Here is a 15,196-nt window from a genome sequence, read left to right as displayed (position 1 = left end):
ATTCTCAAAAGAACCTAACACTACAATACAAGAACAAGAGTACTTCACCAATTGTGATGATACAAAATTAAAGTCCAGATATTTAATGCATAACTGCAACCGACAACCATAGCCATTGGCCAGCAGAAACAAACTGAGTTCTTTGCCAAATTGTTCTTCTCTCTTACCCCAAAAGTGGGCGGGGCACTGTTACCTAGACAAAACAAAAGAGAAAATTAGCATGACCCGCAAAACTTCAGGATATTAACTGCCGGTGAGTGAGACTCTTAGTTATATAATTACTGGGGAGGTTGTATAATTAAAAATCAAGATTTACTTACTTTCAAATTTCAACTGTTTCCTAAAGTTTTTCCGTGTGTTCTGGAACCAAGTTTTGACAACAGGATAACTGACACCTAACTGATCAGCAATGGCCAACTGCTCTCCTGGATCAGGGAAGTTATCATGGTCGAAATGGGCCTCCAATATCTCCCGCTGACTACCAGAAAAGTAAGTTGGTGTCCTCCTTCCTGCAATATTGTAAAAATATTTCAGAGAAAGTGAGAGAGAGAAAATATTGCAAAATATATGTACCGGTTACATATTCATTCAGGGCAAAAAATCAATATATCTTACTTTTGTATCTGTCAACTTTATATGCCTCCCACAGTCTTTTGTTTGGCACGTTACGTGAACTTTTTGGTCGTTGAGGTACTGGTGTCTCAGGAGTTAGGTTTCTTGAATTTACCCTCGGTTCCTTCGTAGCCAACTGCAGCGGAAGTAATGGCAGTATTGGTACATACCTTTTCTTACTTGTTAACTGAAAGATGAAAAATCTCAGTTTGTTTTATTTAAGCCTCACTTAACAACTCGACCAAGTTCTTGAAGTAAAAAGGCCATATATTATAACCTTCACTTGAATATTTTCTGGGCACGTTACAGTTAACATCAATTCCACATATGTAATTCCTAACTGAAACAAACTTGTACTTTACACTTGACACTCCGTAGCAAAACCATAGCAAAGGATAAAATTATCTTAATATGGCAGCTGATAAGTACAGATGTCCACTTAGTTAAGGTGTTATTAATATTTTCATGTGCCATGAAATTATCCAAAATAATTCTGTCCCACTTTAAGGGGCGCGGCGATCAGCGATTTTCGAGGAATTTTCTATTTTTAGTTATTAATGAACTTGGACAAGTTAATTAAATAAACATGTCCTGAAGTATTATTGGTTGTATTTTTAACATATTTGTTCACCCTATTTCTGCCTGTGGGTGACTTTGAGCAACAAATTGTCACACATTGTATGACATGTCAAATCCTAATAGATAAAATGAAATAAGTACATTAGTATCCCACTAAAACTAATAATTTTTTATGATATAGCTGGTCATGCAATGAAGAAAATATGAGGTCTGGCAAACCAATAAATGTTTAGATCTATTAAATTTATTTGTGAAAATTAACTGACGTGTTTCCTTTTCAGATTTTTGCATCATATGTATGTAATAAAATTCACACGCACACACGTATATATATTTATCGATGGGGTCCCGGTTTTGCTCTCTGGTTGGTCTTCTCACTTCTTTTCTCATCCAACTTACTTAATTATGTCTGCAGTCACATTTTCCACTTTCCTCTCCAACAACATAATGATCAGGTATATATATATCTAGGCAATCATCTCACCATTACAGTCATCAACTTACTCTTCCATCTACTCAGTATTGAAACAATTTAGGAGTCTTTTTCTCAACAAGCCTTTTTCCTATTGAATTTCAGCAAGACTCAAACTTCTCATACTCTCCAAGCACTCCATTCCTACTAACAAAGCAATTCTCTTGTGTCACATATCTTTGCATTTAAATCATCTAGTACAACCATCCTTTCAGGTCCTCCAACAGCAAGACACTAGTTTAAGACTTTAAACCAAATTCCCTTTATCACATTTTTTTCCATTCCTGGACAATATACATTCTACATTCACAATTACATATTCATTTCAAACCAACAAACTTCACAATCTGAAATACCTTATAAAAAAAGGCTTACTTTGAAAATTACCTGTTGAGCTGACTGAATTTCAGATGACGTCCTTCCTTCCAGTACAGACTTGTCTTCAGATTCACAATTTCCATCTTCCATTAAAGTTTTCGGAGGCACTTCAGCTGAAACTATTTTTCCCGTGTCCTGACTGTCATTTAAAGGTTTGTTCTCATGAGAACTGACTGTAGCATCGGCAGTGTTTTCTACTCATGAAAAAAAAGTAATAAACAAATTACTTATGTACTTTAAGTAATTAAACTTTATAATATATATTATAGTAAATTTCCTTAATGGAATGTTCACTGAACATAAATGACTACTTAAATGGTATACTAATACTGTACACGGTACTTTTAAATTTCACAAAAACCCCTGATTAATGCTTGCAAATTTTTTCATTTTATATCAAACAATATATATATTTTGTATATTTCTCAAACAAAATTAATAAATAAATTTACACTGCTTGACAGTGTGCGGAATATCACTGGAGAACTGAATTACCAATGAAAAACTCAGGTTTGATCACACATGAGAATTCCATAAATGAAAATTCTTTATTCAATTATAAAAATATGTCACTAGTGCCTAGATGTATTAAACAAATGCTAGAGAGACCTATCGGTTGGGCTGGGAAGGACCAAAAATTGTTTAGATTTAAAGAACATAAATTTTTAAAAAACATTTTGTCTTACAAAATAAAAACCTCTCATTATATTTTGAAATTATATATGTATACTGTATCTATTTTACTGTTGAGGTGTGGTAACAGCTAATAACTTAAGCCTCATCTACGAGTTCACTGTTGGCCTACTTTCAAATAAGCAACATCAACCTGTAATGATATTTTTAGTATTTTGTATTGGTATTTGAAATTCTTAAACTAGGGAATGAGACAACAAGGAATAAATTCTTATTTTAGTGGCCTTTAAATGAAAATATTTTCATGATAAAATAAAGTTTCATATATACTTACCAAGCAATTACATAGCTAAGTATTCTACCTCGCGCCACACCAGTTTTTGAATTTCACAGTAGTGCTTCGTAATTGTTTTACTTAAGGCCCAGCCCTGACCTCTATGGGGAACGTCAGAACAACACAGCAGCCATTCGACAATTCATTTGTGCCCTCATGTCCATGCGAGGGGAGGAGGGAGGGCTTTAATATAGTAATTACTTGGTAAGTACAGGCAGTCCCCAGGGTTACGACGGCGGTTCCGTTCTTGAGACGCGTCGTAAGCCGAAAATCGTGGTAAGCCGGAACATCATCAAAAATCCTAAGAAAACATGTTATTGTTATAATACAATTAAGTTTGTTCATACTTACCTGGCAGATATATATATAGCTGTATTCTCCGAAGTCCGACAGAATTTCAAAACTCGCGGCACACGCAGTGGGCGGCCAGGTGGTAGTACCCATTCCCGCCGCTGGGAGGCGGATATCAGGAACCATTCCCATTTTCTATTCATATTTTATCAGTGCCACTGTCTCCTGAGGGGAGGTGGGTGGGCACTTAATTATATATATCTGCCAGGTAAGTATGAACAAACTTAATTGTATTATAACAATAACGTTTTGTTCATGAAACTTACCTGACAGATATATATATAGCTGAATCCCACCTTCGGATGGTGGGAAGAGACAGAATAGGATTTGTAGGAAACTTAAATTAAGTAGATGATGTACACCATGGTTCCTCACCTGTTAGCAAAGTAGACTCTGTGATTACTGTCACTTAAGCCTGCTTGTGCTTAATCAGAGTTGCCAGCCAGGTGGAGACCTGTAGTGCTGGTGCGCTCTGGATGCTCTGTCAACGGGGACGTGACCTCAACGTGACAAGAGCATAGAGCCATACATATGAGGGCAACGAAGCAACTGACCACCACCTGACCAACTATCCAAGACCCCCTGAACACTAAGCTAAGAGATGGGAGGTCTTCACCAAAGACTCACCACAACCAAAAAACACAACAACTAAAAACTAACCTAAACCTAACTAAGGGATAGGGAGAGAGCTACCTTCAGCCCCCAAGACTGTGTCTGCAGAAACGTATGGCCCAAGAGAACAACAGTCCTCGTATATCGTTCTCACATCTCTCAAGTAGTGTGAGGTGAATACTGAATTGCTCCTCCAAAAGGTGGCGTCAAGGATGTCCTTGATCGACATGTTCCTTTGGAAGGCAAGCGAGGTTGCGACAGCTCTGACCTCGTGAGCTTTCACTCGCAAGAGGCTCAAATCGGTCTTCTGGTAAGACGAATGAGCCTCTTTAATCACGTCCCTCAGAAAGAACGCCAAAGCATTCTTGGATAATGGTATATCGGGCCGTTTAACCGAACACCACAGATTATCTGAGGGACCTCGTACCTCCTTTGTCTTGTGGACATAAAACTTTAGAGCCCTGACAGGGCACAGGGCTCTCTCAGGTTCTTGGCCCACAAGGCTTGTCATACCCTTAATTTCAAAGCTCCTTGGCCAAGGGTTAGACGGGTTTTCATTTTTTGCTAAGAAAGTGGGACTCAAAGAGCAGACCGCATTGTCACCTTTGAAGCCCACTCGCTTACAAATGGCTTGAATTTCGCTAACTCTCTTCGCCGTCGCCAGAGCAGTTAGGAAAAGAGCCTTCTTCGTCAAGTTCCTAAGAGACGCTTCATGGAGAGGCTCGAAAGGACTCGACATCAACAGTCTAAGGACTAAATCTAAGTTCCAAGAAGGAGGCCTCCCTGAGGTATCTTGGTAGTCTCAAATGATCTCAGGAGATTCGTGAAGATCTCTGTTGTCAGTAAGGTCTAGGCCTCTGTGTCGGAAGACTGCTGACAGCATACTCTTATATCCCTTGATGGTCGGGACTGCCAGCTTCTGCACATTTCTTAAAAATAGCAGGAAATTGGCTATCTGGCTCACAGAGGTAGTGGAAGAGGAAATTCCCTCCTTTCTACACCATGCCCTGAAGGAAGCCCACTTCGACTGGTAAACAGCTCTCGAGGAAGTCCTCCTTGCGTTGGCGATCGCTTTCGCAGCTGGCTTTAGAAAAACCTCTCGCTCTGGCCAACTTTTCGATAGTCTGAACGCAGTCAGACCCAGAGCGGAGAGGTTTCGGTGATATCTTGCGAAATGGGGCTGTCTGAGTAGATCTTTCCTCCAGGGCAACGTCCTCGGAAAGTCTATGATGAAGGACATTACCTCCGTGAACCATTCCTTCGCGGGCCACATCGGGGCGATCAGGGTCAACCTCGTCCCCTCCGATGCCGCGAACTTCCTTACCACTTCCCCCATGATCTTGAATGGCGGGAAGGCATACAAGTCCAGGTTCGTCCAGTCCCAGAGCAGAGCGTCTATAGCGACTGCTCCCGGATCCAACACAGGGGAGCAATAAAGAGGCAACCTCTTCGTCCTCGACGTCGCAAATAGGTCGACTAACGGACGTCCCCACAGTCTCCATAGCTCTCGACAGACGTCTGGTGCAACGTCCATTCCGTCGGCAGGATCTGATCCTGTCGGCTGAGAAGGTGCTGCTCGACGTTCTGAACTCCTGCGATAAATCTCGTCAGGATCCTGATTCGCCTCGCATCTGCCCACAGCAGAATCTCCCTCGCTAAGTAAAATAGAGGATGGGAGTGTGTACCTCCCTGATTCTTTAGGTACGCAAGGGCCGTGGTGTTGTCCGAGTTGACCTGGACAACTTTCTCTGCAACCTTTTGCTGGAAGAACTGTAGCGCCAGGAAAACCGCCGCTAGTTCCTTCACATTGATGTGCCAGGACACCTGTTCCCCCCTCCAGGTGCCTGACACTTCCTCCCCTCCTAGTGTTGCTCCCCATCCCGACACCGAGGCGTCGGAAAACAACACTAGGTCGGGGCTCAGAAGCTTTTGGTGATCAAAAAGGTCGCATCCAGATCCTCTTTGACTCTCCATTCTTCTGCTAAGAAAAACTGGAGAGGCCTGAGGTGTAGTCTTCCCATGGAAACAAACTTTTCCAGCGAGGAAATGGTCCCCCAGCAGACTCATCCACTCCCTCGCCGAGCAAGCTTCCTTCCCCAGGAAGGCCGAAACTCTCTCTAAGCCTTGCAGCTGTCGTTCCTGGGACGGAAACGCTCGAAAAGCCACTGAATCCATCTGAATCCCCAGATACACGATGGACTGTGTTGGGGTCAGATGCGACTTTTCGAGGTTGACCAGAAGTCCCAGGGACCTCGACAAGTCTAACGTGAAGTGAAGGTCCTTCAGACACCTCTCTTCTGACGATGCTCTGATAAGCCAATCGTCGAGATACAGGGACACTCTTATTCCTGCAGAATGTAACCATCTCGCTACGTTCTTCATGAGCATGGTAAATACCATCGGAGCCGTGCTTAAACCGAAACAAAGGGCTCGGAATTGCCAAACTTTGTCCCTTAACATAAACCTCAGAAACTTTCTTGAAAGAGGGTGGATAGGCACGTGAAAGTATGCGTCCTGTAGGTCCAAGGACACCATCCAGTCGCCCGGTCTTAAGGCTCCTAGAACCGACTGAGGCGTTTCCATCTTGAATTTTTTCTTTTCTATGAAAAGATTCAGGCTGCTTACGTCCAAGACTGGACGCCACCCCGACGACTGCTTTGGTACCAGGAAAAGTCTGTTGTAATATCCTGGTGACCCCAGGTCTAAGACCTGTTCCACCGCTCTTTTCTTGATCATTTGATCTAAAAGATCTAAAAGAACCTGACGTTTCTCCCCTTGGTATGACGGGGAAAGATCTCTGGGAGTTGTGGATAGAGGAGGAGGGTCCAAAAAGGGGATCTTGTACCCCTGTTCCACTATCTTGAGGGACCACGCATCTGTATCTCTCTCTCTCCACGCCCCCGCAAAGAACTTTAGCCTGGCTCCGACCGGCATCTGAAGGACTATCTTCTCACTTAGAGGATTTAGGTTTGAAGGAACCTCTTCCTCTTGCAAGCCCTCTCCCTCGAGAAGCAGCTCTCGAGGGAGGAGCGCCACGAAAGGGTTTAACCTTCCTAGGTGGTCGTCCAAAAGACGACGTGGTAGGGACTGCGGGACGTCTTGAAGACTGGGCCAAGAGGTCCTGGGTAGCCTTCTCCTGTAGGCTCACTGCCAGGTCCTTTACCATAGCCTGGGGGAAGAGATGGCTCGAAAGAGGCGCAAAGAGAAGCTCCGCTTTCTGCGATGTAGAAACAGACCTAGCTGTAAAGTTGCAGAAAAGCGCTCTCTTCTTGAGAAAAGCAGTGCCGAAATGAGACACTAACTCTTCCGAACCATCCCTGACGGCCTTGTCCATGCAGGATAACACATTGGACAGCTCCCCCAGACTCAACGAGTCAGGACTCCTAGATTGAAGATCCAGGACTCCCAAGCACCAGTCTAGAAAGTTAAAGACTTCCAGAGTCCTTAACAGACCTTTCATGTGATGGTCAATCTCCGTTGGCGTCCACGAAATCTTAGCGGTCGATAAAAGAGACCTCTTCTGTGCATCGACCAGACTAGCAAAGTCCCCTTGGGAAGACGACGGGATCTTAACTCCTACTTCTCCTTTGGTCTCATACCAGATGCCGCCTTTCCCACTGAGTCTTGAAGGAGGAAGGGCGAAAGTCGACTTGCCCTGATCCTTCCGACGTTCCATCCAATCCTGCAACTTCTTGAACGCTCTCTTAGTGGACAAAGAAGTTTTCATTTCCACAAACTCCGGAACCTTGCACGACTTAGATGACGAAAACTGAGAGGGTGGAGACTTGGGAGCTGCAGGCTGGAACTTCTCACCAAAAGAAGAGCGTAAAAGTCGAACCAGCACCTTGTAATCGGACACAGACGAAACTGAAGGCTGTTCCTCCTCAACTGAGTCCGCCGGACTACTAAGCTCTCCTTCCTCCCTAAGAGGCAAAGGAGATTGCACCTCTGGAGAGGGCATGCGCCCAACGGGTCTAGCCTTCAACAAAGGCTTTCGAGGATGACTGATATCAGCCTCTTCAAAGCGACCGACCTTCTGTCGATCCTTAGAGCTCGAAGAACGAAGAGCGTCTTGACCGCGCTGAGCGTCAAGAGAGACTACTCTTACTCGCTCTAGAGGAGCGTCCTTACGCTTTCCGCTCAAGCGTCCAGCTTTCGCTTTCAAAGCGTCCTTCTGGGCGCTCTCGAAAGCCTCCTCAACAGGCAAAAGCGTCAAGCAAAACATCCCGACGAGCGTCTTCAAAAAGCGTCCTGCGAGCGTCCTCAAAAGCGTCCTCCAAGGCGTCCTGCCGAGCGTCCTCAAAGGCGTCCTGACGCGCGGGCTGATCAGGACGTCGAGAGGGAAGAAAAGCGTCCTGTCCACGAGACTTCCTACCCGTATAACGAGAACGAGGAAGCTCCGAAGGAGAAGCAAGCGGAGACAGAGACGAACGAGGAGACGGAGAAGGGGACTGCCTCGTCCTCTTGACAGGCAGTCTAGCGTCCTTCCTACGTTTAGGCTCAACTGCTGCTGGGCGAGTCTTCTGAGCCATTAAAGCCGACAATTGGTCTTGAAGAGACACTAGAATATTCTTCGTTGGCGAAGAAACAAGAGGAGGTGAAGGGCTGCGCCTGCGAGAAGACGAGGTGCGAGGGGACGCCTCCTTCCTTCTCACAGGTACAGCAACCTGCCTCTCCGAGGCGCGAGAGAAGCGCTTCTCAGCGTCGTCCTCGGACGACGTCCTACCTCTCTTCTGTGGAGGAAACGCGTCATACGACGCAGGCGAAGACCGCAACGATAATGGAGAGAGGGGACGTAAAGCGTCCTCCCTCGGAAAAGTCCTTTTCAACGGACGCGAGTCTCTCCGAGCGCTCCACCCCTTGCGCGGGGAGGGCGCCTCGGAGGACGAAAACAGTCCTTAAGGATGCGAGCCTGAGCACGCTCCTTGGCAGCCTCCGGGAAACTAACAACAGGTCCTGCCAAAGGGACGCCAGATCGGTGGGGAGCCCCCGTAACCCTCTTGCGGCTTTCGACATACCCACTCCCTGAGTCCTGGGAGTCCGATAGAGGTCTAGGCCTAGAGGCATTATGGGGCCGATCTGACGCCCCCTCCACAACACTAGGGGCACGATCACACACTTTACTTGAGCCGTTTTCTAGGGCCAACACTTTGGACTCTAGAGTGCGTAACGACTCTAGAATCAGAGAAAGGGCATTACCTTCTCCAGACACAGAACCAGGGCCCTCAGGCAACAACACAGGATTAGGTGAAGCAAATTCTACTGGTGTTAAAATAGGAGAAATGTTACTTCCCTTACCTTTCGTAGAACCGCTCTTGGAGGAAGACCTCCTGATCCTATCGCGCTCCAACTTACGCCGATAGGACTCATACACCTTCCATCCATCATCAGTCAAACTTTTGCATTCAATGCATCGATCATCCAACAAACAAACAAGCCCCCTACACCCCATACATACTGTGTGGGGGTCTACCGATGATTTCGGTAGCCTCACCTTGCAATCACTCCTCACACACACTCTGAAGCTCACTGAACTTGATCCCGACATCACGTTCACAGAAAAGCCAATCCAAAAATCAAAAAAACAGTCCACCTATCGCGTATGCCAATCCAACAATCCAGAGTCAAAACAAAAGTCAATCCAGATACTTAGAACGGTCAAATCCAAAAATCCTGGGCGGAGGTCTGTAAACAGGTGTTTACCGACCGGCGACAGAAAAAATATGAATAGAAAATGGGAATGGTTCCTGATATCCGCCTCCCAGCGGCGGGAATGGGTACTACCACCTGGCCGCCCACTGCGTGTGCCGCGAGTTTTGAAATTCTGTCGGACTTCGGAGAATACAGCTATATATATATCTGTCAGGTAAGTTTCATGAACAAACTTACTTTTAATGCTTTGGGTGCATTGAAAACTATGTAAACTGCATTCTTATGGCATTTTTCATCAAAAAAACCTTTAAATATTGATTATTTTGCATTTTTCGTGTCAAATTTCATCTGCCAGATGAGCGTTGTAGGCGTCGTAACCCTGGAAATAATGTCTGATGAATATAATTGAAAAGTGTTGTAACCTCGGAACGTTGTAAGCCGAGACCGTCGTAACCCAGGGACTGACTGTATATGTGAAACTAAATTTTATCATGAAAATTATATTTTTATAATAAAACAATTTTAATTATACTTACCTAGTAATTACATGGGTATGAGATCCACTTATACGGCAGCTTGAATTCAAAATTTAACGCATAAACACTTCACACTATGTATTGTGTAGGTGACCAGTCCCGCCCACTAGTGGGAGAATATGAATGACTGTAAACAGCAAGCTCAGTTTTGTTCAAGCCTTATGTTCATCAGAGGGGAGGAGGAAGGGCTCTGATCATGTAATTACTGGTCAAGTATAATTAAAACTTTGTTTATTATAAAAATGTCATTTTTAATCATGTAACTGATTCCCACATTGAAGGAGGTGGGAGACATTGCCATATACTACTTCAAACTTGCAATAAATTGAATTAGAAATGCTGCTGGCATTGAATACAATTCTTGTTGTCTCCTTATCAGTTAAGAGTTACTGGGATACTGCTTCTGGTTCATGCTCATCTTAACCTGTAGTGGCATAGGGGTATAGCCAGAGGTCACCTCCTACTCAGTTGGAACTTTGCAGTGAGGAAGTATACTATGATGCCTAGCAAAGTCTGATAGGTGCCCACCCTTGCCCTGGCCGCAGCACCAAAATAAAACAACCATAAAATAATGTCGCCTTCACTGAGATTTAAATACATAGTCCATCCATTGAGAATGGTGGGTGCTTCAGGTTCATTGCACCCCCTGGTTCTGCAAGACTAGACACCTTATTGCAAGGTGAAGAGATAATTGGAAAAAAATCCTATGCTTCCCCCTCTATACCATGTCAGTCACTATATATGGTCTGAACACACTTTTAACTTCTATGAATAACTTCTATGAAATTAATGAGAAACAAAGAACGAGTTGGATGCCAGGAGAGCTAGTAGTTCTGGTTTCACTACTTAAGTGAAACGTAGAATTTGACATAATGATGAGAAAAGCTGGTCCAAATTCTAACGAAAGACTAACTATAGTCTGCGCTAACCAAACAAAACATTGTACTTCACCAAAAGTATGAAATAACATCTGCAAATGCAATCAAAGTTGCAGGAAATGGCCGTGATGTTGACAACAAGGTGGCAAAAATGAAGTCGATTGGCTGCCATGTTGTTCCAATGTTCCCCTCAGAGGGCTGGGCTGTCACCTAGGTCAAACAAATCAGAGGCACTACTGCAGAATTTTAAAAAAAGTTGCCTCGTGTGGTAAAACACTTAGCTGTGTAATTACTTGCTAAGTTACTTATATGAAACCTTGGATTTCTTTTGTTATTTTGCCTCAAGATTAACAGCTCTTCATTATTTCCAATCTATGTTTAAAACCAAATCTGGGTAGATTTAGCAATTTAGAAACTGAATAAATGGTTTGAATATGATAGGACTCCCAATGAGGAATTTTGACCATCCATGATAATAAAAAAAAGTCTGTGTTTCTCTATAACAGAATCAGCCTAATCAATACCCTGCTTTCATAAGAGACAGTAATCCAAGATGTGGCAACACTTATATGATATTTCTCTTTGTAATGATTTAAGAATGACCTAGAACTTTAACCATTTGAAACTGTTTATATTTATCATAGTTTTCCATAGTGCAGGTGGTATATGATGTAATAGGTCCTCCCATTCTTGACCAAAGATAAATTTTGCACTGCTTTTCAGTCCCTCTGAAGTAAAATCAGCAACTGTGACAGGGGATTAAGCTGTTAAGAAGACGGTACCTTAGAATTCTCTAGATTCCTGCAAGGTGCTAATCAAAACATACATCACTAGCTGACCAAAATATACATTACTAGACTGTTTGACTTGACTGCTACATAAGTAGTTATTTGGCATCGCAACTCACTGGGTAACTGATGCTGGAGACTTCATTTGCCTTTTTCATTTGTAAAAGAAAAAAAAGCCATGCTGTATTTGTACTATACAAGGACATATGGACCAATTAATCATACCTACTCCAATTAGAACTATATAGAAGTCACGTCAACCACTCCAGGGGGACAAGAACATTACCACTGTGACTGCAGTGCTCGCCACTTCTTTACTATAGTATCACTATCCTTTGCCAACCTCTGCCTTGGCCTAAGTATCATCTTTCGTGATTTCCCATCTTCACTAGAATCTTTGTTTTAATTGCTATATATTAGTATCCTTTCATACTTTTCTCATAAGATACTAAGTATACTTTTCTCTTAGTGTTTTGTAGGATGCACAGAGGAATGGAAGATATTAGTTTTTTAGCCCAACAGACTGGCTGGAACACAGGCACTGTGATCTAATATCTAATTTTCAAATTGGTGCATCTCAGTAAATTCTGCAAGGGTTACGGCTATTTACAATTAACAGATTTACAATACCGCTTATATTATTACTTATACCAAAAGATTATTTCACTATCTAAAGTTACTTACCATGAGCTTCATCATTATCTTCATTTATTTCACCTTCTGAAACTGAGGAAGCTGAATCAGGAACATATTCTTTTTTCTCCTTTACGACACAGTCCATAGCTTGTATGGATTTACTCCCCTCATTTTCAAGTTTAGTATCGCTGACAGGAGTTTTTTCTTCATTTGGTTCTACTACTTCTTTCTTGATAAAACTGACACCAACATCACTAATGGGAATCAAGTTTGGTAAAGATTTCTTCTTGTTTGATTTTTCATCAGGGGAAACCTTTGAAGCACTGCTAGACGGGTCAAAAATCTGGCTGAAGACAGGATTACTAGAAGCATCACCAGTACCAAAAAAGTTCACCGGAACAGACAAGAAAGCTGTGGTTGGCCCAGTGATAACACCAGCTGGAGGTGTACCTGACTGTGAGCTGGGTACAGGATTAGTAGGAATCAACTGAACAGGAATGAGCTTTACATAACTAACAGGACCAGTGGGTGGAGTAATCACATTACTGATAGGAGCTGTTGACACTGTTGGTGAGGTCATGGTAGCCACCACAGTGGACACAGTAGGTGTGTTTGTTGAAGCTGTTTTTGATGTGGTGCCTGTTGGGATGGAATGTTCAGGTGATAAATTCTTGGAGAGCATGCTGGATTTTATGGAGAGAATACTTTTCTCCGACTTTGCTACTTCATTGTCAGAAGACTGCTCCTCAATGCTTTCAGTTGAACTGTTCAGACTTTCAATGGCAGATGCAACAGTTTTTCTAGCTATTGCATTAATAGCTCTAATGTTTGAATGCTGAAGCTGACTTCTTGAACGATCAATGGTGCTCACAGGAGCCAAGGGTACACCGTGTCCCATTTCGTGGGAAGTAAGTAACACTTTGTCATGAAATAATGCATCACACAGATTACACTTATGGTTCCATTCCCCAGTTTCATGAGTTTCCATGTGAGCCTCAAGGCAAATAGCATTGACAAAAGTTGTTTTACACTTTGAACACTGAGGAGGATCACCATACTCATCTTTTAAATGCTTGTGCTTATGAATCATAAGGTTCTCCTGATCTGGAAATGATTCCGAACACAAATAACACTTCAAGCTGCCTGGACACCTCTCCTCAACAAGGCTAAGATTTACATTATGACGACTTTTAAGATGGGACGAAAACACTTCCTTATTCCACTTCTGAAGACAAAGAGGACAAGTACGGACATTTGCATCCTGGTCAGTTTCCCCAATGTGACGCATGCTATGCTTTACCAAGAAAGTCATCATAGCAAATGACATCCCACAATCTTTACATTTATATGGCTTATGTTTGGCACTTACTGAAAAGGAGAAAGGAAAGAATCAGTTATGTAAATTATCCACAAACCAATTACTATTCACAAATTTTCTAAAAAAGAAGAAGAAAAAAGTATTTGTTGTAGAATCTCAAGCCTGAACCACAGACACAAGAATTCCACAAAAAAATTATGATTATGGATTGTATATATTAGTAAAACAATTACATTTTTACACAATAACATCAAAAATTAACAAATTTAAGAACTGTAATACATTTCTTTTTATGGATTTGTTTAAGGTTACTTATTCATTGGTAACTAATGGTAGTGTGGAATGGGATGGAATACGTATGACAATTAGGCAAAAAGCCAAGCACTGGAACCCACAGGGTAGTGTAAAAAATTAAAGAGAAGACCTATATAAATTGGTTTAATTAGATTTTATTTGATTAATATAGATTTTTGGCATTATGCCAAGCACTGGGCAACTAAGGCCATTCAGCGCTGAAACAGAAATTGACATTAAAAGGTTTGAAAGGTGTTACAGAAGGAAAACCTTGCAGTTGCACTATGAAACAATTGTTAGGAGAGGATGGACAGTAAATGGAATGAAAATAGTTGCAGCTAGGAGTTGAAGGGATGCTGCAAAGAACCTTAAGTAATGCCTACATTGCACTGAATGAGGTGCACTAACGCCACTAACCTCCTACAGGGTAGTAAATTGGAAACAGCTTTTGATTTAAAGTTAGTTAGGATGTTCACTTAAATTTTGCTTTACTGATTGTGCTGTGTAGCATACTCTAAACTTAGTTGTTAGTTTTTGTTGTGTAACATATCCTGCAATTTCTTAAAGGTCTAAAATGAAGTATAACTATGTTAAAAGTGACTGAAAATTACACTGACAGTCTAAAGTAATTTGTTCCATGAAAATAAATCCCTTCTCTTGCATATAATTGTTAAATCTGACTGGCACTGGATGATGAGTATTAGTAGAGGAAGTCTCAAGCCAATCTCTCAAGTAAGTATTCAATGTGAAAGGAGGCCCTTATTTTCGATATGACACAGTGCCACTGCTTCCCTTTTAGGTAAAGGAAGGGAGCATGATAAAATTATCCTGAAGGACCTTCTCACTTAAAAGTAACTTAAGAGATGGTAATGGGAATCTGTAATCTTACAAGATATCAAAGTACCTCCCAGTCTCAGCCTCTGGATGATGCTCACTGAACAGTGAAATTTATTATGTAATTTGAGTATGAAGATCTAGTATCAACTATGAACAAGATAAAGTTATGCTGTCCAAAAACTGGATACCTACTAATACAACAATGGATAAAATGAAGTGGCAGAAGTAAAATGGAAGTGTTTTGCTGCCAAATGACTAAACATAATGTTTTGTTGCCTAATGACTA

At 42.3% G+C, this 15,196-nt stretch overlaps 1 protein-coding gene across 5 annotated transcripts in view; it reads right to left on the bottom strand.

Moving 5' to 3' along the window:
- LOC135210161 (uncharacterized) overlaps positions 1-15,196 on the bottom strand; it is a 112,351-nt gene that overhangs the window by 26,350 nt on the left and 70,805 nt on the right. For 4 of the 5 annotated variants that reach the window (XM_064242986.1, XM_064242985.1, XM_064242987.1 and 1 more), the window contains 4 exons: positions 12,510-13,829; positions 2,039-2,235; positions 616-799; positions 321-509 (listed from right to left, as the gene is read on the bottom strand). In XM_064242986.1, the coding sequence (XP_064099056.1) occupies positions 321-509; positions 616-799; positions 2,039-2,235; positions 12,510-13,829 (1,890 nt within the window). The remainder of the gene's footprint in view (positions 1-320; positions 510-615; positions 800-2,038; positions 2,236-12,509; positions 13,830-15,196) is intronic. The other variant, XM_064242989.1, reaches the window with a different exon arrangement.

Source organism: Macrobrachium nipponense, chromosome 39 (genome assembly GCF_015104395.2).
Source record: "Macrobrachium nipponense isolate FS-2020 chromosome 39, ASM1510439v2, whole genome shotgun sequence".
Lineage (NCBI taxonomy): Eukaryota > Metazoa > Arthropoda > Malacostraca > Decapoda > Palaemonidae > Macrobrachium > Macrobrachium nipponense.
This window is presented reverse-complemented; position numbering and strand designations above follow the sequence as displayed.